At 45.1% G+C, this 21,927-nt stretch overlaps 1 protein-coding gene across 1 annotated transcript in view; it reads left to right on the top strand.

The window, feature by feature from the left end:
* The window catches only part of tgs1 (trimethylguanosine synthase 1), a gene marked incomplete in the record, with an annotated part of 304,266 nt that overhangs the window by 166,269 nt on the left and 116,070 nt on the right, over positions 1-21,927 (top strand). The window contains 1 exon segment of the mRNA XM_037682064.1: positions 11,010-11,096. Coding sequence (XP_037537992.1) covers positions 11,010-11,096 — 87 coding nt within the window.

The following is a 21,927-nucleotide window of genomic DNA, read 5'->3' as shown; positions in this document are numbered from 1 at the left end:
ATCCTGGCTCAACAAATCTGTACTCAATAATGACGTGGCAATCAAAGGATTTAACATCTACCGCTGTGATCGTCAAAAAAGGGGGGGTGGAGTCATTATTTACATTAGAGATTCTCTGGTTTCTAGTCTTGTGTCTTCTAAAACAATTCCAACAGCAGTAGCAAACTGGTTGATCCACTCTAAGAAGGTGCTATTTAAGAGACTGAGCTGAAAACAGCACCTCAGACTGAGGAAGTCTCTTGGATGAGAGACGAAACGTTTCTAGATTTTTTTTTTTGCTTTGTTTTGCTTTTGTTTTTTTGAATGTCCAGAGGACCAGATTGAACTTTTTTGGATTTTCTACCTGGATTATTGAGCATGTATCAGGATGTTCAACATAATGGTACTTCCTCCAGTTATTTAACAGTCAACAATGGTGTACCACAAGGCTCAGTCTTAGGACCCACCCTCTTTACAATCTACATGAAAAGGACGTCAAGGCTGTGATGTCACATCACTCTTTACGTGCATTCCTGTTGATGATGCAGTAGAGGTGGTCAGTTTAAAATTAAAATCAGACACCACTCTGAGCAGCAGGACCACGCTTTCCACAGAACAACTGTGTCAACTCTTGAAACTGTGCCTGCAGTCAACCTACTTCACATATGGGGAGCAATATTATAGGCAGAAACATGGGTGTGCTATGGGGTCTCCAGTTTCTCCTATTGTTGCCAACCTGTACATGGAGGAGGTAGAAAAGAGAGCCTTGACGTCCTTTTCAGGGACACCACCAAGTCATTGGTTTAGGTATGTTGACGACACCTGGGTTAAAATCAAATCTCAGGAAGTCCAACATTTTACTGACCACATCAACTCTGTGGATAAATACATCAAGTTCACACGAGAAGATGTAAAAAATGGCAGGTTGGCTTTCTTGGACTGTGAGGTCTCAGTCTCTGATAGAGGACATTTGCAAACTGAGGTGTACCGCAAACCCACCCACACAGACCAGTATTTGCAGTTTGACTCCCATCACCCTTTGGAGCACAAGTTAGGAGTCATCAGGACTCTGTATCACAGAGCAGACAGCGTCCCCACTAGCTCAGGAGCCAGGCAGAAGGAGAAATCCCACACCAGACAGGCTCTAGAGCAATGTGGATATCCTAACTGGGCCTTCCTAAAAGCAGAGAAGAAACCCAAACAGGACTCCAGTCAGCCAACAGGTGAAAAGGAGGAACCCAGACCCAGACCAGTGGTCATTCCATATGTTGAGAGAGTATCAGAGAAACTGAGACGTTTATTTTCTAAACATAACGTCCCAGTGGCTTTTAAACCCCAAAATACATTACGGCAAAGACTGGTTCATCCCAAAGATCCAGTCCCCCGGCACAAACAGAGTAATGTTGTGTATTCTGTTCAGTGTCAGGAGGGCTGTGATCAGTCTTACATCGGGGAAACAAAACAGCCACTGGCCAAAAGGATGGCCCAGCACAGAAGATCAACATCATCAGGCCAGGACTCTGCGGTCTACACTCATCTCCAGGCCAGCGGTCACTCTTTCAAGGATGAAGATGTGCACATCCTGGATAGAGAGGAACGATGGTTTGAGAGAGGAGTAAAGGAGGCCATCTTTGTGAAAAGAAACCGTCCATCATTAAACAGGGGTGGAGGCCTACGGGTTCAATTGTCCCCCTCTTACAATGCTATGATTGCTAGTATCACTCAGCCCTCTGTGAATAGTACACAGCCATCAGTGTGCTAATGATCCATTGTTAGGCTGATGGTCCTTCTTGAGCATGTGATCAGTTGGTTTTGGTTGTCAGCAGCAAAACTGGTTGATCCACTCTGAGAAGGTGCTATTTAAGAGACTGAGCTGAAAACAGCACCTCAGACTGAAGAAGTCTCTCGGATGAGAGACGAAACGTTTCTACATTTTTTGTTGTTTTGCTTTTTTTTTTTTTAATGTCCAGAGGACCAGATTTAACTTTTTTAGATTTTTCTACCTGGATTATTGAGCATGCATCAGGCTAAGGTTATGTTTAGCCCTTCTACGCATGCTCATGTATACCAGTGCGATAGGTAAGCATGTAACCCAGTTGAGTTTTGTCTCATCACGGATTTTTGTCAGTTTGTTTTTTAATGTCCCATTTTCTCTTTCCACTGCGTTTCCGCTCTGTGGGTGGTACGCACAGTGTTTGGTCAGATCAAAGTTCAGTGTGGTTGATACTTCTTCAAGAATCTGATTTGCAAAATGTGGTCCATTATCACTGGAGATTCGTTGTGGAATACCCCATCTTGAGACCACCTCCTGTAAGAGAATTTTTGCCACTTTGTGGGCTGTGGCATGTTTGGTTGGAAAAGCTTCAACTCATTTAGAGAACATGTCCATTATTAACAGACAGTATTTTTTGTTTTGAACTGGTGTTAGTTCAATAAAATCAATCATCAGATGTTGAAATGGTGCTGTCACAGTTCTATGTGCACCTGGTGCTGATGTTTTTACTGTTTTGGAAACATTGTGAGTTGCACACACGCGACAGGAGTCACAGTGGGAAACAGCTGTTTTTGAAAAATTTACAGTAAACCAGTCAGCATTGATTTGTCTTAACATTCCTCCCTTTGACACATGATCCACAGCATGTATCAACATGGCAAAGGAAGGGAAAAAATGTTTAGGTAAACATGGGTTACCATTTGGACCGGTCCAGATATTGTTTGAGAAAACACAGCCGTGTTTCTTCCATTCAGCCTTTTCACTGGCTGTTGCAAATCTCTGCATGTCTGTGACAGAGAAAGATGGAGGGGAAGTCTGAGTCAGAGTGAGAGTAGTTTTTGGTTGAGCACAGGCAGCTGACTTAGCAGCATCATCAGCAAGTGCATTTCCTCTGGACACAAAGTCTGTGTTTGACGTGTGAGCTGCACATTTAATAACAGCCACTTTTGTTGGTAAAGTGATAGAAGAGAGAAGGTCAGCTACAAGCTTTTATGGTTCAATATAGGTTGTCCATCTGAGCATAGGAACCATCTGTGTTTCCACAGTGCTCCAAAATCATGAACAACACCAAATGCGTACCTGCTGTCAGTATAAATATTTACAGTTTTTTCTTCAAACAAAACACAAGCTCTTGTCAGGGCAATGAGTTCACATGCCTGGGCTGAGCATGGTGGGAGTGAGTTGGCTTCAACAGTGTGTGTCAATGTAACAATGGCGTAGCCACTTTGGATTTGACCAGTTACTGGGTCACGTGAGGCAGAACCGTCAACAAACAGGTCCCAGTCTGAGTCGTCTAGAGGGTGTTGTTGTAAGTCAGGTCTGGGTGTGCAGACTATTTCTAACTCAGCCATGCAATCATGTGGGAGGCCTTCTTTAGATGTTGGCAAGAGAGTTGCTGGGTTTAAAACATTGTAACGTTGGATTGTGTGACAGAGTGGGGAACGAGGAGGGTCAGATCAGAATATCCCACAATGTCTCTACTAGCTAAAACCGCTTTGTCGGCAGCTGCAACAGTGCGCAAACAGAGAGGCAGTCCTGCGGCGACAGAGTCGAATTTAGCTGAAAAATAGGCGACTGGCTTCAATCTGTCACCATGTTTTTGGAGCAATACGGATGTCATACAGCCACCTCGCTCATCCACGGCCTGTATGAAAGGTCTTGTGGAATCTGGAATACCAAGAGTGGGGGCTTGTTGCAGTTAGATTTTAAGCGCTTCAAAGGCTTGCAACGCCTCAGGGGACCAAGTTAATTTGGAGCTCATTTGAAAGCCTTTTTCATGACAGATGACACATAGAGGAGTCTCCATTTCAGCATAGTTAGGTATAAAATGCCTACAATAACCACACAATCCTAAAAAGGACATTTTTGTCTCGGGAAGTGGCAGAGTCACTATTGCTTTAACGCGATTGTCTGCAATTTCCCTACCTGCTGCTGAGATTCGATGGCCCAGAAACATCACAGTGGTTTGCACAAACTGCAGCTTAGACAGAGAGGTTTTGTGACCCTGGTCTGCTAAATATTGAAGCAGACGGACAGTGTTCTCTCTACATGACTGTTCTGAGGGTGTAGCCAACAAAAGGTCATCAACGTACTGTAACAATGCACAATCAGAAGGAAGTGAGAAACCTGCTAAACTGTCATTCAGTGCTTGATGGAAAATGGTGGGTGACTCACAGTAACCTAGACACAGGTGGGTGAAAGTGTAAGACTTTCCTTGAAATTGAAAAGCAAACCAAAATTGGCTGTCTGGATGTACGGGCACGCTAAAGAAGGCGTTGGCCAGGTCAATGACGGAGAAATGAGTGGAGCCTGATGGGATTTGTGACAAAATTACATAAGGATTTGGAACAATGGGGGCACGTGCTTGAACCGCAGAGTTCACTGCCCTAAGGTCCTGAACAAAACGCCATTCATCAGGGGACTGAGGTCTGATCTTTTTTACTGGAAAAATAGGAATCCTGACAGGGGAGGATGGACAGAGAACAATTACTCTGGCTTTAAGCAAAGAGTGAAAAACAGGAGTAATGCCACTTTCTGCGTCAGGTTTGAGGGGGTACTGAGGGATTTTGGGTCGATATGAGGATTTAGGTGTAATTTGAATGGGTTCCTGGCCTTTTTTGAGTCCTACATCATATTTAATCTGTGCCCATAGATGTGGTGGGACTGCTGCCAATTCTGGGTCGTCCTGAGACAAGGTGGACATTGTTAGTTATTTGTTATTGTCAATCACTTCTTTTGTGGGGCGTACAGTCAGCAGATGACAAAAATCTTGTCTGTACATGTTAAGAGAGGGTGAATAGAAAAAGCTGTCATGGGGTTCCCAGTCTGAAGCCTGGTGGGCTTTTAGTGCTAGGGAACCCAAAGAACGCCACTGCTGGTCAGGTGGTTTTGCCAGAGAAATGTGAGGGAAAGAGTCTGTAAAATACAACGTCTGAGGAGTCATGTTGTCTTTGAGTGTAATTAAGACAAAACAAGAGTCTGAGGTCCAACAGAGGGACGAAGTGGTCAGTTGTGTCTCAGGGGTCATCAAAAATGAGTCTCCTAGCTGGTCAGCAGGATCTGAAGTCACATGAGCAGTGCAGTGTAGACGTTGTTCAGACATGAAACAAGTTGTGGGTGGGAGTCTGTCTCTGGCCATTTTGAAGGAGAGACTGCTGGTGTTGAGAGTCTAGCAGAAACCACTCAAATACGTACAGTAAATCTGGTGTGAGAGAAACAAGGGTGTCTGAATCGTCTGTTTGTTTCGAGACGAGCAGACCCTGAGTGCCACAACTGAGCATCAGTCTAAATTTTAGTATCAAGTCCCTGGCCAGCAAGTTTACTGGACAGGAGGCTGACAACAAAAACTGATGTTCATGTGTAATCTGGTCAAAAGGATCTATAATTTTGAGGGGAGCTGTGATTGCTTCAGGAATAGCCTGACCGGATGCTCCTGTTGAATGTACTATTTTACCTGAGAGTGGCGCGCTAGGAAAACATTTTTTCATGATCAGAGATTGTGTTGCTCCTGAATCCACAAGAAATTTAATTGGATTGTTCTGAACCAACACTGTCAACATAGGTAACTTCAGATACGCTGACTGAGTGCATTTGTAATATGTTGGAATGATCTCGCTTGTGTCTGATGGAAAAACAGGTGTGTGTTCTCATACTAGTCCTGGGTCCTGGTCTCCCGGCACTAGTCAGGTGGAGTAACCTCCTCTCCGGCCTCTGCCCCCCGGATGCCCAAAACCACGTCCACCGCGTCGGTGTGGGCTTGGGTAAAAAGTCTGTTCATTTTGTGGGTGTGTTTAGTTTGGCCCGAACTGTTGGTACCTCTGGTCTTGTGGTCTTGATTGGAACGGTGGGCGACCCCTTCCATGCCACTGATTTCTTTTGTGGGGGCAGTTTCGGACCCAATGGTCGAGATCTTCACACAGGAAACAAGGACAAGGTCCAGCTGGGTCGTTCTAGTGTTGATAAGGCTGGACAGGTTGCTGCTGGGGTGTTGGTGGTTGAGGTAGTTGGGCAGCAGCTGTATTTAACGTCATCTGTGTGGCTGCTTGTAGCAGCGTGAGCTGGGCCTCTTCAGTTTGTCTCTGCTTTTTCCTTTGGGTGGAGGTCTGCTCTGCTGTGAGTTGATCCCAGGCGTGTCTGGTGTGTCTGAGGAGCTCATTCAGCCGGACACCAGTTTTCCAACCAATGTAGGTGGATTGAACAGCTTTGCGGATTGGTGGGAGAAGTTCAATCATCAGATTGGCAGAAAATAATCTCAAAAGACGCTGCTTGAGGGGCTTCTCGCCAGTCATCATTATCGATGGGAATACCAGAGTGGGTTCTGAAGATGGACAGCAGTCTGTTAGCATAGTCTTGTGGGGCTTCATCTGGTCTCTGAACAGTGTATGTGATGGTGGTGAAGTTTGGGGTCTGAGGATACAGTGATGCGTTCTGTGACCCTTTCCACTTGTTTGAAATAACTTTGGTTGTCATCATGGTCAGCGTGGACATGGAGGATACGTTGTCCGTCGTTCACATCGAATAGTTGAGCCCCGATGGTGCTGATGAACCCAATCCCGTACACAGAAGCCAGTATCATTTTGAGCTCAGCCAGTGTGGGTCGGACCACTTCTATCATGTTTATCATGGCAGCAGCTACAGCAGCTCCTCTTTGTGCCAGGTCAGGCAAGTGCTGGCTCGCCATCTCGATCACGGCCGCCTTGGGCCAGGCTCGGTACACCAGTTGAGGGCCGTCTGGTCCCCCAACCTTCAGCATTGGGTTGGTGAGCAGGTCTTCGGGATCGTCCTCTCCATCTGCAGCTTGGGGAAGGTCAGATAATGATGATCTGCGGTTTTATTTTATTTTTTTTCTTTAGGCTTTGCTGTTTAACGTCGTCAATTTTCTTTTGTATAGCCTCAGCTTTTTCTTCAAGGGCCTTAATTTTTCCCATTTTTCTTGTGATGACTTTATTACTGGTTCCAGCGACAGGACCTTTAGTATCAGCTGGTGTCTTCAGCGAGGACACTGGTGGGGTTTCATCATCTTCTTCCTCTGAATCAGATGCTGGTGCATATCCTTGAAAATCATCATCAGAGTCGAGGGCCCAAGTGGGTTTTGATGGTGGGAGCAGCTGAGCTTGACCTTTAATGGGTAGTTTTTGTGATTTTTCCTTCTTCCTTTTTTCTGATACAGGTAGGGCGTAAGGTGGTGGGTTGGCGAGACCAGCCAGAGAGGGGTACAGCTGTGCCGTGGGAGACAGAGGTCCACAGGACTCCAGTGTATGTGGAGAGAGAGGAGAAGAAGAGAAAGACACATTTAATTTGTCCTTAAGCAATTTCTTTTTCTTTTCTGCCTGCGTTGTCTCGTTTTTTTAGAGCCAATTTGGTTGCCTTTTCAACTTTTTGAGTCATTTCGTACATTTTAGATGCTGTTTTTTGTGTTAGGGATTTGGGCTGGTTTTTCTATAATTTAAACGCTTGCTCATGGTTATACTTGGCTAAAAACATATCCTGTGGTATTTTCTTCATATCACACATTTTTAGTTTTTGTCTTAACAATTGTTCTTCCAATTTTTGAATTTCTTCGGGGTCGAAGGAACCATTTTTTGGAAAATTAAATTTAGAATGCCACTGTGAAATAAAACTGAGACATGAATCTCCATGTAATCTACGCATACTGGACCACAAGGAATATAATCCTCTTCTTTGCTTTTCCATGCACCCATTTTTGTTTAATTTTCCTGGTGCTTCCTTGTTTAATTATCCACTATTTATTTCTCAGTCCCTTATCGGGACCTACCTCGATTTGTTTCTACAAATCTAACTCGGTTTTATTTTTAAAACCTACTTTTGTTCTATTCATTTCTCAGTCCCTTATTGGGACCTACCTCAATTTGTTTATACAAATCTACCTCGGTTTTATTTTTAAAACCTACTTTTGTTCATTAATTATTCACTATTTATTTCTCAGTCCCTTATCGGGACCTACCTCGATTTGTTTATACAAATCTACCTCGGTTTTATTTTTAAAACCTACTTCGTTATACACGAATTTATTTCTCAGTCTTTATCGGGACCTACCTCGATTTGTTTATACAAATCTACCTCGGTTTTATTTTTAAAACCTTCTTTTGTTCTATTTATTTCTCAGTCCCTTATCGGGACCTACCTCAATTTGTTTATACAAATCTACCTCGGTTTTATTTTTAAAACCTACTAACAGACCACAGTTAGTGAGGATCCACAACCTCTCCTCCTCCACCATAACCCTCAGCACTGGCTCTCCTCAGGGATGTGTGTTGAGCCCCCTTCTGTTTACTCTGCTCACATATGATTGTGCAGCTACCCATCCAGGCTGTCACATTGTAAAGTTTGCAGATGATACAGCGGTGGTGGGATGCATCACAAACAATGATGAGTCCAGCTACAGGCAAGAGGTGGAACACCTGGAGAGCTGGTGCAGAAAGAATAGCCTTCACATCAATGTGAAGAAGACAAAGGAGATGATTGTGGACCTCAGAAGGAACAAAAACATCTACACCCCCCTGAACATAAAAGGATCTGCAGTGGAAGTGGTCTCCAGCTACAAGTACTTGGGTGTACACATGAATGACAACCTCAGCTGGAGCAACAACACCACCAGCCTGATCAAGAAAGCTCATCAGAGACTCTACTTCCTCAGACGGCTGAGGCGAGCTGGTCTGGGAAGCTCAGTCCTCACCTCCTTCTACAGGTGTGCAGTGGAGAGCATCCTGTGCTCCAGCATCAACGTGTGGCATGGAGGCTGTACAGCTGCAGAAAGAAAAGCTTTGCAGAGAGTGGTGAAGGCTGCACAGAAATCTGTTGGAATCAGTCTTCCCACCATCACAGACATCTACACCTCCAGATGCAGGAAGAGGGCCACCTGCATCATGAAGGACCCCACCCACCCAGCACACACACTTTTTGCCCCACTCCCCTCAGGAAGGAGGTTAAGGAGCATTAAGTGTAGAACCACTAGACTGAGGAACAGCTTCTACCCTGAGGCTGTTAGACTCATGAATCTCTAACTAGAATAATCACTGTGAAAAACCATATCATGTTGCTGCTGATCTGTTTCATGTTGCTGCTGATCTGTTTCAATGTTGATGTGTTCATGCGTGCACATCTGCTCACAGACTCATGTTCATGTTTGTGCTGATGTTCAATGTTTTATGTTATGAGTGCTTAGTGTATATTTAGTTGATGTTTTTCTTAGTTCATATCTTAGATGTTATTACTGTTTTTCTTAGACATTTTATTGTTGGATGTAACTGGGACCCTGTGTACATAATTTCGCTCCACCACATGTACCACATGAGGTGCGAATGACAATAAAGAAACTGACTCTGACTCTGACTTTTGTTCATTAATTATTCACTATTTATTTCTCAGTCCCTTATCGGGACCTACCTCGATTTGTTTGTACAAATCTACCTCGGTTTTATTTTCTAAAACCTACTTTGTTTTTAACTATATTAAAAAGTTTTTCAGTTTACCTTAAGTAGTTGTTTTTGTTGTCTCAGTCTGGTTCGGATTCTGTCCAGGTTGAATCCTCTCGATGGAAAAACATGAACGTCCCCTCGCTCTCAAAGACTAGCAGAGGTTTAGAGGAAGAATCCAACGATTCCTGGTGATCAGCACCATCCTGGGTCCACCGAGTGGATGGACCGGTGAAGAATCCAGTTCTTGACGCCAAATTGTGGAGTTTATTAAACTTATTGTTTAATAAATTTCAGATTGAGAACTTAACAAATAAAAAGCGAAGTTTTATTGGTTTCTTCTGCAGAAGGAGAAAACACATGAACAAGCACGCAGCCCAAGAGTTCTGTGTATTCTGAAAAAACATGAGCAATACGGCTTCATTTATACACACCTTCACACGTAACAGAACTTGTTTTTTTCACTTGCTTTGACACAACAGGCGTTAACCTCATTTGCAATCTTATCAGGGTAAAAACAGACAGTACGTTTGTGGTCATTGTCAATCTTATCAGGGTAAAAACAGACAATACGTTTGTGGTCAGTGTGACTGGTTCTGTAACTGGGTTTCGTACTGACAGGCCTGTGGGACTCAGAAAAAAGAGGTTTCACACACTGATGTTGGAGGAGTGCAACTGCTGCAGTCCAGATAAGCTTAACAGAGTGTAGCGATATAAAGTAAATGAAAAATAAAAGTGATAATAAAATTGATGAACAAAATAAACTGGTATCAATGTTTTCATTTCCACAGTCTTGAGCCGGAAAAGGGTAGAGTGCCCTCTCCGGGTACCCTCATCTGTGGTCATGAGCTTTGGGTTGTGACCAAAAGAACGAGATCACAGATAAAAGCGTCCGAAATTTGTTTTCTCCGCAGGGTGTGTGGGCTTTCCCTTAAAGATAGGGTGAGAAGCGCCGTCATCCAGGAAGGACTCATGGTAGAGCCACTGCTTCTCCACATCGAGAGGAGCCAGTTGAGTTGTCTCGGGCATCTAGTTATGATGCCTCCTGGACGTCTCCCTTGTGAGGTGTTCTGGGCACGTCCCACCGGGAGGAGACCCAGAAGAAGACCCAGGACATGCTGGAGGGACTATGTTTCTCGGCTGGCCTGGGAACGCCTTGGGATTCCCCTGTAGGAGCTGGCCCAAGAGGCTGGGGAGAGGGAAGTCTGAGCCTCCCTACTTAGGCTGCTACCCCCACGACTCGACGCCAGATAAGCGGAAGAAAATGGATGGATGGATGGATTTTATTATTTGATGTAACTGGGACCCTGAGTACATAATTTCGTTCCACCACATGTACCACACAGAATGCGAATGACAAATAAAGAACCTTGAATCCTTGAATCTGTAGACTGGCAATTACAGTAGGTTGTCTCAGACAAATGGAAACTGCTTATGTTACCTAGACCTGATTAATTTGAATCTGTTCTGAAAAGCTGTTCTAATGTTTCAAAAGACCCAAGAAATCAGACAAGAAAAGAGCTAAAAACATACCTACATTTGTAAAGAAATGCTCTATCTAATCCTTAACAATATTTTTAAGCTGTATTTTGTATTTTCAGTCATGAGCTGGATGTGGAGGAGTGTCCACAGCTCGCATCCGAATCAGTCTGGTCTAAACTGGGACTCAAGCACAACCTGCACCCACGGTAAGTCTTGTCCTTTTTGTTTCATTGATTATTTTTGTGTCTGGGATTCTCTTTGCCTCTTTTGTCATTGAAATATGTCACAACAATAATTGATTGATAAATTAATGAATAGGCCTGTTGCGATAAACATATCAGTTAATTGCATGATAAATGAAAATTATCTACCTCATTTTCATTTCTCAGCTTTATCGTTTCTTCATCTCTCTCTTTGTACCGAAGACACTGGATGACAAAAGGCTAAATTCCGGTTCTCTTTACTGACCCCGTCCTTTCTCTTTTCTCTTTAAAATCCATTTTAACCATCAACAATTGCTTTTTTGGATCGTTAAAAGCAGCTAAGCTGAGAAACTAAGCTATGAGCTAATCTAACGCGCCGAGCTCGCGGAAAAAACCTCCGTCTTGTTGAAGCTCCAAAATTCACGGTTGAAACTCGTGTCTTTGTGTAAAAAGGTTTTCTCTGCAAAAAGATGCTGAGAACTTGTTTACTGATTTGTTTATTAAAAGCTTTTGTGAAAAATACTATGCTGAAGAGCTCAAATCACACCAAGCATCCACCATTTTGAGAACCGAAGAAAGACAGCCCATGTCATGTCAAGCGGCCTCTCTCCCATTTTATCTTGAAAGAGACACGCTGCTCACTCCCTCATTATCCATCCTTCGGTTTAAACAGTCTTATATTGCCATCCGGTGGTCGATAAAAGGTACTACATGCAAAATAAATTAACAAACATTTCTTCTTAAATTTTACAATAATTACTAATTATTGTCAAAATTCAAACAATATTATCGTTTATCTCAATAATTTCTGAGACAATCACCCAGCACAATTTGTTATCGTGGCAGGCCTATTACTGAAAGGCCTAGCGTTGATTGAAGAATGCATGGCTGAGAAATGAGAGTTGTAACCATTTTGGTCCAACCTAATTTGATGTTATTTGTAATCTGCAACAGTTGAGGGGTCAGTAACATGGTAACGCAACAAAATATATTAAAATGGGTGTTTTGTCTTCTTAGACATGACCTCAATGTCAAACAGCAAGAAAAGAACCTTTACAGACACCTTCTGCCAGTATCAGAAGTTATTAAAATCTGTTGCTCATTGTTACAAAGCCAAGAATGAATGTGTCAGTTGTATTTTATTCTGGAAACCAGCTCTTGTGGGTTGACCAGCAACATACTACATCAACAGGCAGATTAAAGAGGGTGTTTAAAGATGGGGTCATGTCAGAGGTAAAGCATGTTCATGGGGAACTTAAGGGGCTGTTTACTTATTTTGAGCAACAGAAACGGCTCAACAGCACCACCTGGAAATTTTCAAAATGCCCTTCGCCTTGACCTTACTTTGTCGTAGAAGCATGAAAATTGGTACACTTGTCCAACTCCCCAAGATGCACAGAAAATCCTCTGGCACCATTGCAGTACAATAACCAGGAAGTCAGCCATTTTGCACTGAGGTTCCAAATTTCACACCATTTTGGAGGTTAACAGCCTCCGCATTTGATTGAACTCCTCCTAGGGATTTTGCTCAATCGGTTTTAAACTTGGCCATTTTGTTCATAAGACATGGGAAATGAAAATTTATCACAACGATGAGTTTTTGATCATGCTGAAGAGGCGGGGCCAGACCTCAAAGTTTAGCATCTCAACATGAAAAACGAAATGCTAGTAGCTCCCACACGAAAACTGTCCGAGTCATCAAACCTTGAGTGATTGATCCACATTTGGTCCCCTGCAAGACTGAACGGTCAAATCATGATTTCACTTAAGCCACACCCTCTGAGAACAGGAAATGTAAAGTTTTACGTTGAAAGGTTCCTATTTAATCCCTGTGATCTAATCAACATGATGGTGTGTCCAGTGACCGAAGACATGTTGGTGTAGCTTGCTTTCCAACACTGACAATTTTTGATATAGGATGTGGGCATCGCGGCATGGCAAAGTAAGACGTAACGCTGTCGCCATACGTTTGGCTCTAAATTCCACAGATTTGAGCCGAGGTGCACCAAAATCAGTTTGATCGATCATTATCCACTCCTTGAACAGGAATCCATGCTGTGGCCAATAGCCTCCACAGTGCCCCCTAGAATATTTTAAACCTTCAGCTCCAAGCCATTTTTTGACAAATAATTCTGAAACTCTTTGTACATTTGTATCTTCTCAGGACCTATGTAAAAGGCTCTTGAAGCCCTGGTTCAAAACCAATAGGAAGTCAGCCATTTTGGGTCAAAGGGTCCTTTTTGGGCGTTTTTCAATTTTCATACATGACTAATTTTAATAAACTCTTCCTAGGGATTTTGAGTGATTGGCTTCAAACTCAGGGCTTAAAGCTGCCCATCATGCCATACCATACCATACCTTACCACTTTATTTATAAAGCACTTAAAACAGCAACAAGGCCAACCTAAGTGCTGTACAGACAAAACAACAGGTAACACACAAAGCAAAATGCAATGAATTCCAAACACTATAACTTTCACATAGAAAGACAAAATTGCACCAAACGTGGCATGAGTCATCTCTGTTGGATGCCAGACTATCTCTTATTATGATGTCATCAAAGCCACGCCCCCTCAGAACAGGAAGTCACTTTTTTACTTGGAACACCATCTCTGACCCCCTTGACCTAATTAGGATGATCCTGTGTTAGAAGACAAATAAAAAGTTGGTATGGCTTGCTTTAAAGCACAAAAAGTTTTTGCTGGAGGGTGTGGCCATGGCGGGATGGCAAAGTCAGACCTCACGCAGTTGCCAAACGTTAGCCTCTAATTTCTACATATTTCAGCCGAGCTGCACCAAGCTAAATGGTAAATGGACTGTACTTATATAGCGCCTTTCTATCTAAGCAAGATACTCAAGGCGCTTTACACTACAATCTGTGCCCTCAGCACTCTACTAGATCTCTACAAAGCTAATTGAACAAATCATTCTAAAGAGACTAATCAGAGCTTTAGATCACATTCATACACCGATAGGATACACATCGGAGGCGATGAGGGGTTCAGTGTCTTGCCCATGGACACTTTGGCATGTGACTGCTGGTGGATTCGAACCCCCAACTCTCGCATTGGAGGATGACTGCTCTAACCACTCAGCTACAGCTGCCCCTCAGCTCAGTATGTTCAATAAGTATCCACTCCCCAACAGGAATGCAGTCCCAAGATTTTATAGGCGTGGCATAATACCTCCACAGCACCCCCTTGAATATTTTAAAACCTCAGCCCCAAGCCATTTTTGGACCAATAAGTATGAAATTTGGTAAAAATGTACAACTTTTTTTTCCCCCCCGACGCCCCGCAAGCAGGCAGCCCAGCCCGTCTCAGCACTTTGCCAACAATGGACCTGATTTTTTTTTTTTGAAAACGTTGTTTTTATTTTCTTTTTTTATGGTTTCTATTTTTGGAGAATGCGTGAGCGACCATGCTCCTATTGTTTACTCTCGGGACCAGCTGCTTTCGATCCGCAGCTCTGCTGTGCCTCCTCCTGCAGAGAACCTGATGTCACCCGCAAGCTGAGAAGGAAGAGACATGGGAGATGTGCAGGCATAGGGCGTCGCAGCCAGGGCAGAAGGTACAGACCTGTCCTCCCGTCCATCATTATGGGAAACTTGAGATCTCTTCACAACAAAGTGGATGAGCTGGCTGCTCTAACACGACATCAAAGGATCTACCGGGAGATCAACCTCATCTGCCTGACGGAGACATGGCTGACTGAGTTAACCCCGGACTCACATATTAACATGGACGGCTTTCATTTACTTCATGCGGACAGAACCAGAGAGAGTTGTAAGAAAAGAGGAGGGGGTGTGGCTGTGTTTGTGAATGATAGATGGTGTAACGCTGGACATTTAACCATCAAACAGACGCTCTGCAATAAGGACATTGAACTTCTAGCAGTTGATATGAGACCACACTATCTTCTGCTAGAGTTCTCACACGTTTTTGTGATAACAGTGTATGTCCCGCCCTCTGCTAATGCTGATGCAGCCTGTGATGTTCTTCACACCACCACCAGCAGACTCCAAACACAGCACCCACAGGCCCTCTTTCTGATCTCTGGGGATTTTAATCATGTTTCCCTGTCCTCCACTCTCCCTTCCTTCACCTAGTATGTCACCTGCCACACCAGAAATACCAACACACTGGTTCTACTTTTTGCCAATACCAAGGAGGCATACAGTTCATCACCTCTGCCTCCCCTGGGGGGCTCAGATCACAATTTGGTTCATCTGCAGCCTATGTATAAACCCCTGGTGCACAGAGAACCAGCTGTGATGAGCACAGTGAAGCAATGGACTGAGGAGACTGAAGAAGCTCTGACGGACTGTTTCAGCTCCACTGTGTGGGAAGAGCTCTGTGCTCCTCATGGTGAGGACATTGACAGCATCAAGGACTGCATCACTGACTACATCAATTTCTGTGTGGACAACACTGTGTCCATCAGGACAGTACGGCGTTTCTCCAACAACAAACACTGGATTAACCCTGAAATAAAGGTTCTCCTGAAGGAGAAGAAGAGAGCCTTTAGATCTAGTAACAAGGAGGACCTGAGAGCTGTGCAAAAAGAACTAAGAAGGAAGATTAGGGATGGAAAAAACATCTACAGGAAAAAGATGGAGGATCAGCTGAAGCAGAGCAACATCAGTGGGGTGTGTAGGAGCCTTAAAAACATATCAGGCCATAAATCAAGCCCCCAGGCTGTAGGAGACAAAGGGTGGGTGAATGACTTGAACCAGTTCTTTAACAGATTTGATCCGTCACCCACCCCCACCCCTACTCCAGCCCTGTCCCCCCTGCTGTCAGCCCCATCACCTTTAATGACTGCCAACTTCTCTTGTCAGGAATTCACACCTCTCAGCTCTCAGCCATTAGCCTCCCCCTTCATTCCAGGAAACTTCATCTCACAGCACCCTTCCCCCACCTCCATCTTGTCCCTCTCAACTCTTCAGGTGAGGAATGAGCTGCGAAAGATCAATGTGCGTAAAGCTGCAGGTCCAGATGGAATCAGCTCCAGGCTCCTGAGGTGCTGCTCAGATCAACTGTGTAACATCATGGGATTTATGTTCAATCTGAGCCTGAAGCTGGGGAAAGTACCACAACTGTGGAAGACCTCCTGTGTGGTACCGGTACCAAAAACCAAACATCCCAAGGACCTCAGTAACTACCGGCCGGTGGCTCTGACTTCACATTTGATGAAGAAACTCAAGAGGCTGGTCCTCAACCATTTGCGCCACCTGGTGTGGTCTTTGTTGGATCCGTTGCAGTTTGTCTACCGGCCTGGCATTGGGGTGGATGATGCCATCATCTACCTCAGGCACCAAGCTCTGACCCACCTGGAGAAACCTGGAAGCACCGTGAGGATCATGTTCTTTGATTTCTCCAGTGCTTTCAACACCATCCAGCCAGGACCTCTGCGGGACAAGCTGGAGTTATCAGGAGTGGATCACCACATGTCCCAGTGGATACTGGATTACCTCACTGGACGCCCACAGTATGTGAGAACACAGGGCTGTGTCTCTGACATGCTGGTCTACAGTACAGGGGTCCCACAGGGAACTGTGCACCGTTCCTCTTCACCCTCTACACTGCAGACTTCACCATCAACTCCCCACACTGCCATCTGCAAAAGTTCTCTGATGACTCTGCCATAGCCGGTCTCATCACAGGTGAGGACGACTCAGAGTACAGACAGCGGACTCGAGACTTTGTGGACTGATGCCAGCAGAACCACCTCCTGATCAACGCTGCTAAAACTAATGAGCTGGTGGTGGATTTCCGCAGGCACAGACCCACCTCACTGACCCCGGTGAACATCCAGGGAGTGGACATTGAGATTGTGGACTCTTATAAGTACCTGGGTGTTCACCTGAACAATAAATTGGACTGGTCTCACAACACTTATACACTTTATAGGAAGGGTGAGGAGATTGAGGTCTTTTGGAGTGCAGGGGGTGCTCCTGAAGACCTTCTTTGACTCGGTAGTGGCATCAGCCATCTTCTATGGTGTTGTGTGTTGGAGCAGCAGCTTATCATCAGCTGAGAAGAAGCAGCTAGATAAGCTCATTAAGAAGGCCAGCTCTGTGCTTGGATGCCCCCTCGACCCAGTGCAGGTGGTGGGAGACAGAAGAACTCTAGCTAAAATAACAGAAGGACTCTAGCTAAAATAACATCATTGCTGGACAACGTCTCCCACCCCAGCATCCCACGAAGCTGTTGCTGAACTGGACAGCTTGTTCATTGACAGATTACTGCATCCTAAATGCACAAAGGAGCGTTACCGCAGGTCCTTCCTCCCAGCAGCTGTTAGACTCTACAACCATCACTGCTCCCAACAAACTCAATAAGGATTAAATACTGTACATGCTGACCTCTGCTAAAACACACACTCTGCCTATACTACTGTATTGTAAATAATCTGTCCTTATCAATGTTCCAATACATAATGAACATTATTATTGATATTGTTTATCTTATTTCTTTATATATTGTATTGTTTATTAACATTTAGGAACTTTTGTGTGAAATCTTTTTTTTATATTTTTTATCTGTTGCTGCTGTTCCTGCTGTTACACTTCAATTTCTCATCCGTGGGACAATAAAGGCTGTTTCTATTCTATTCTAACTTTCGAAGACCTACAAAAACCCTCTTGCAACCATGCTCTAAACAGGAAGTTGGCCATCTTGAATTGAATTTCTGAATTCGACCTAATTTTGCCTGTTTTCAGCCTCTGCCTTTGATCAAACTCAACAGCCTTTGACTTTCAGACTGAAGAATCACTGAGCACAGTCTGGAGGCATTTAAAATCAAATTGTATCAATATCTTTTTTCTACATCAATGCATGTGGGTGTGGCTAAGCTTCAAAATTTGGCCATTCGCTATAAAACATCAGGCTTGAATAACATTTGTATACAAGGTCACAGCTGCATGAGATTTTCTGTGTGTCATAAGAGACCAGGACTCATCACATTCACATGGTCAATTTGTGATATCACCTTTCCTCCAACCCCTTCTAACAGGAAGTCACCTGTTCTCTTTCTAATTCTTTTCCTTTTACTCTATGATTCATACAGATTTAAATCTATGTTTAACGACATAGCACAACATGAGGCTAAATCCTTCTCTCAACACTGGCTGCTGGCTATCAGCTATAGCTCTTTGATACATGATCAGATCTGCACCAGATTTTTTTGTGCATCATCAGGGAGCACTGTTGTACACTTTGGTTTGGTACATTAATGACATCACTAAAGCCCCACCAACTCAGAGAAAATATTTGAGATCGTTGTGTCACTAGTCCTGCTTCTCCCTGTTTAGTAGATGTTAAAAAAATATATCCACTAAACATTGATAACTACGCCTACAGGAAGTCCTCACCAAACATTTGCCATAAAACAGGAAGTGACAATAACTCCTGTCTGGAAGGTCGGATTTCAGCCAAACGTTTAAGACTTGCCACTTGAGGACTTATTTATACAGGTATTCTTAGGTTGTTTTCACACCTGATAGTCTGGTAGACTCGGTTCGGTTGGGGACCAATATTCATAACATTTTGTTTACATTTGAGCTGGTGCGTTTGCATTCACACTGCACTGTGCTGTCGAGCCAACCTGTTGAACCAACCTGTTCCCCCACTCACCTGTCGTGGCGCTGCACCAAGAACTACTGAAAGAAACGACACAAAAACCTCTGAAGACACTTCTTCTTCTTCTTCTGGAAATAAAAACAAAAACGACCTTTTCGGTCCAAGGGAACGAGGAAGGCTGGCAACTGGAGGCAAAAATAGCACAAGGAACACCTGACAGGCCGAGGGATCCAGATCAGGTCACGAGGAGGTCCAAAAAACACGAGGGATCAGGAAACTAGAAAAGAGAACACAGGTGAACAAATTCTTTTCACCAAGACATATCTAGCTCAGCAGTACTATACCATGAGAGGTGATATGCTCCAGCGATGAGTCACACTGGGCTGCAGCCTTTTGTAGATGGAGAGGCTCATCAGGCTGATAGCCACCAGGTGTTGTCAATCAGCGGCCATCAGCAAGGCAGGCACTGGGACCCTTACAGTACCCCCCCCCCCCTCAAGAATCGCCTCCAGGCGACCTGAGGCGCTTCTCGGGGTGGCCCCTGAAAAACCTGTAGATGAGGCTGGGGTCAAGGATAAAGGACCTGGGGATCCATGACCTCTCTTCAGGACCGTACCCCTCCCAATCGACCAGGTACTGGAAACCCCTACCCCTGCGTCGCACGTCAAGGATGGACCTGACGGTGAACGCAAGGTGGTTGTCGATCAGGCGGGACGGTGGAGGGAGGTCAGAAGGGGGGCACAAGGGACCTAAGGAGACGGGTTTAATTTGGGAGACATGAAAGGTGGGGTGAATCCTCATGGCCCTGGGAAGTTTGAGACGAACAGCAGAGGGGTTGGTAATGTGGGCAATAGGGAAGGGCCCAATGAAGCGGGGAGCCAGCTCGCAGGGGGTGTCCTGCAGTTTGATGTCCCTGGTGGACAACCATACCTGCTGACCGACCTGGTAGGAGGGCGTCGCTGAACGGTGGCGGTCCGCGAACCGTTTTGCCTGGGCCGCGGTCCTAAGGAGGGCCGCCTTGGCCTGGCGCCAGATGCGACGATAACGTCGGAAGTGGTGCTGCACGGACGGAACCGAGCATTCGAGCTCCAGACTGGGGAAAAGAGGGGGAAGGTAACCAAGGGAGGCCTCGAAGGGGGACATACCAGTGGCAGAGGAACGGTGGGAGTTGTGAGCGTACTCCACCCAAACCAGGTGTTGACTCCATGACAACGGGTTGGACTCGACCAGGCAACGCAGGGTGGACTCCAACTCCTGATTGCAGCGCTCGGCTTGTCCGTTAGCCTGAGGATGGTAGCCGGAGGTAAGGCTAACGGACATCCCGAGTGACTTGCAAAAGGAGTGCCACACCTGGGAGACAAACTGCGGGCCGCGGTCAGAGACGATGTCCGAAGGGATGCCATGGAGCCTAAAGACATGGAGAGTGAGAAGGTGAGCAGTTTCAAGGGCAGAGGGAGCTTTGGAAGGGGAACAAAATGAACAGCCTTGGAAAAACGGTCAACAATCATGAGGATGGTGGTGTTGCCGTCAGACGGGGGAAGACCGGTAACAAAATCGAGGGCGATGTGGGACCAGGGACGACTAGGGGTTGGGAGGGGAAGCAGGGGGCCAGCCGGAGGTTGGGTACCGGACTTGTTTCTGGCACAGACAGGACAGGCCGAAACAAAGTCCTTAATGTCCTTGGACATGGAAGGCCACCAGAAATGAGTCTTTGTGAGGGCGAGCATGCGGTTGACTCCAGGGTGGCAAGAGAGCTTGTTTGTGTGAAGCCACTGGAGCACTTCTGACCGCACGCTGGAGGGAACAAAGAGGTTACCGGGAGGACCACCACCAGGATCGGGTTCTGAGAGGAGGGCTTCTTGAACAGTGGCGGTGATGGGCCAGGAGAGGGAGCCGACAACGCAGGTGGGGGGGACGATGATATCGGAACCCTCAGGTACAGTGGGGAGAACAAGTATTTGATTTTTCAGGTTTCCCCACTTGCAAAGCTTGTAGATGACTAATTTTTATCATAGGTACTCTTCAACTATGAGTGATGGAATCTAAAACAAAAATCCAAAAAAATACAATGTATGATTTTTAAATAATTAATTTCCATTTTATTGTGTGAAATAAGTATTTGATACACCAGAAAAATGAAACTTAATATTTGGTACAGAAACCTTTGTTTGTAATTACAGAGATCAGACGTTTCCTGTAGTTCTTGACCAGGTTTGCACACAGTGCAGCAGAGATTTTGGCCCACTCCTTCATACAGATCTCCTCCAGAGCCTTCAGGTTTCGGGGCTGTCGCTGGGCCACACGGACTTGAAGCTCCCTCCAAAGATTTTCTATGGGATTCAGGTCTGGAGACTGGCTAGGCCACTCCAGGACCTTAAGATGTTTCCTACGGAGCCACTCTTTAGTTGCCCTGGCTGTGTGTTTTGGGTTGTTATCATGCTGGAAGACCCAGCCACGACCCATCTTCAGTGCTCTTACTGAGGGAAGGAGGTTGTTGGCCAAAATCTCATGATACATGGCCCCATCCATCCTTCCCACAATATGGTGCAGTCGTCCTGTCCCCTTTGCAGAAAAGCATCCCCAAAGAATGATGTTTCCACCGCCATGCTTCACGGTTGGGATGGTGTTCTTGGGATTGTACTCATCATTCTTCTTCCTCCAAACATGACGAGTGGAGTTTAAACCAAAAAGTTCTATTTTTGTCTCATCAGACCACATGACCTTCTCCCATTCCTCCTCTGGATCATTCAGATGGTTATTTGCAAACTTCAGACGGGCTTTGACATGCGTTGGCTTGAGGAAGGGCACCTTGCGTGCACTGCAGGATTTTAATCCTTGACGGCGTAGTGTGTTACTGATTGTTTTCTTTGAGACTGTGGTCCCAGCTCTATTCAGGTCATTGACCAGGTCCTGCCGTGTAGTTCTGGGCTCATTCCTCACCTTCCTCAAGATCAATGATGCTCCACGAGGTGAGATCTTGCATGGCGCCCCAGACCGAGGGAGATTTTCCGTTATTTTGTATTTCTTCCATTTTCTAATAATTGCACCAACTGTTGTTGCCTTCTCACCAAGCTGCTTGCCTATTGTCCTGTAGCCCATCCCAGCCTTTTGCAGGTCTACAATTTTATCCCTGATGTCCTTACACAGCTCTCTGGTCTTGGGCATTGTGGAGATGCTGGAGTCTGATTGGTTGAGTGTGTGGACAGGTGTCTTTTATACAGGTCACGAGTCCAAACAGGTGCAGTTAATAT

Source organism: Nematolebias whitei, chromosome 9 (assembly GCF_014905685.2).
Source record: "Nematolebias whitei isolate Nwh7 chromosome 9, NemWhi1, whole genome shotgun sequence".
In the NCBI taxonomy this organism is placed as follows: domain Eukaryota; kingdom Metazoa; phylum Chordata; class Actinopteri; order Cyprinodontiformes; family Rivulidae; genus Nematolebias; species Nematolebias whitei.
The sequence above is the reverse complement of the archived record's forward strand: the minus strand, read 5'-3'. Positions and strand labels throughout refer to the sequence as shown.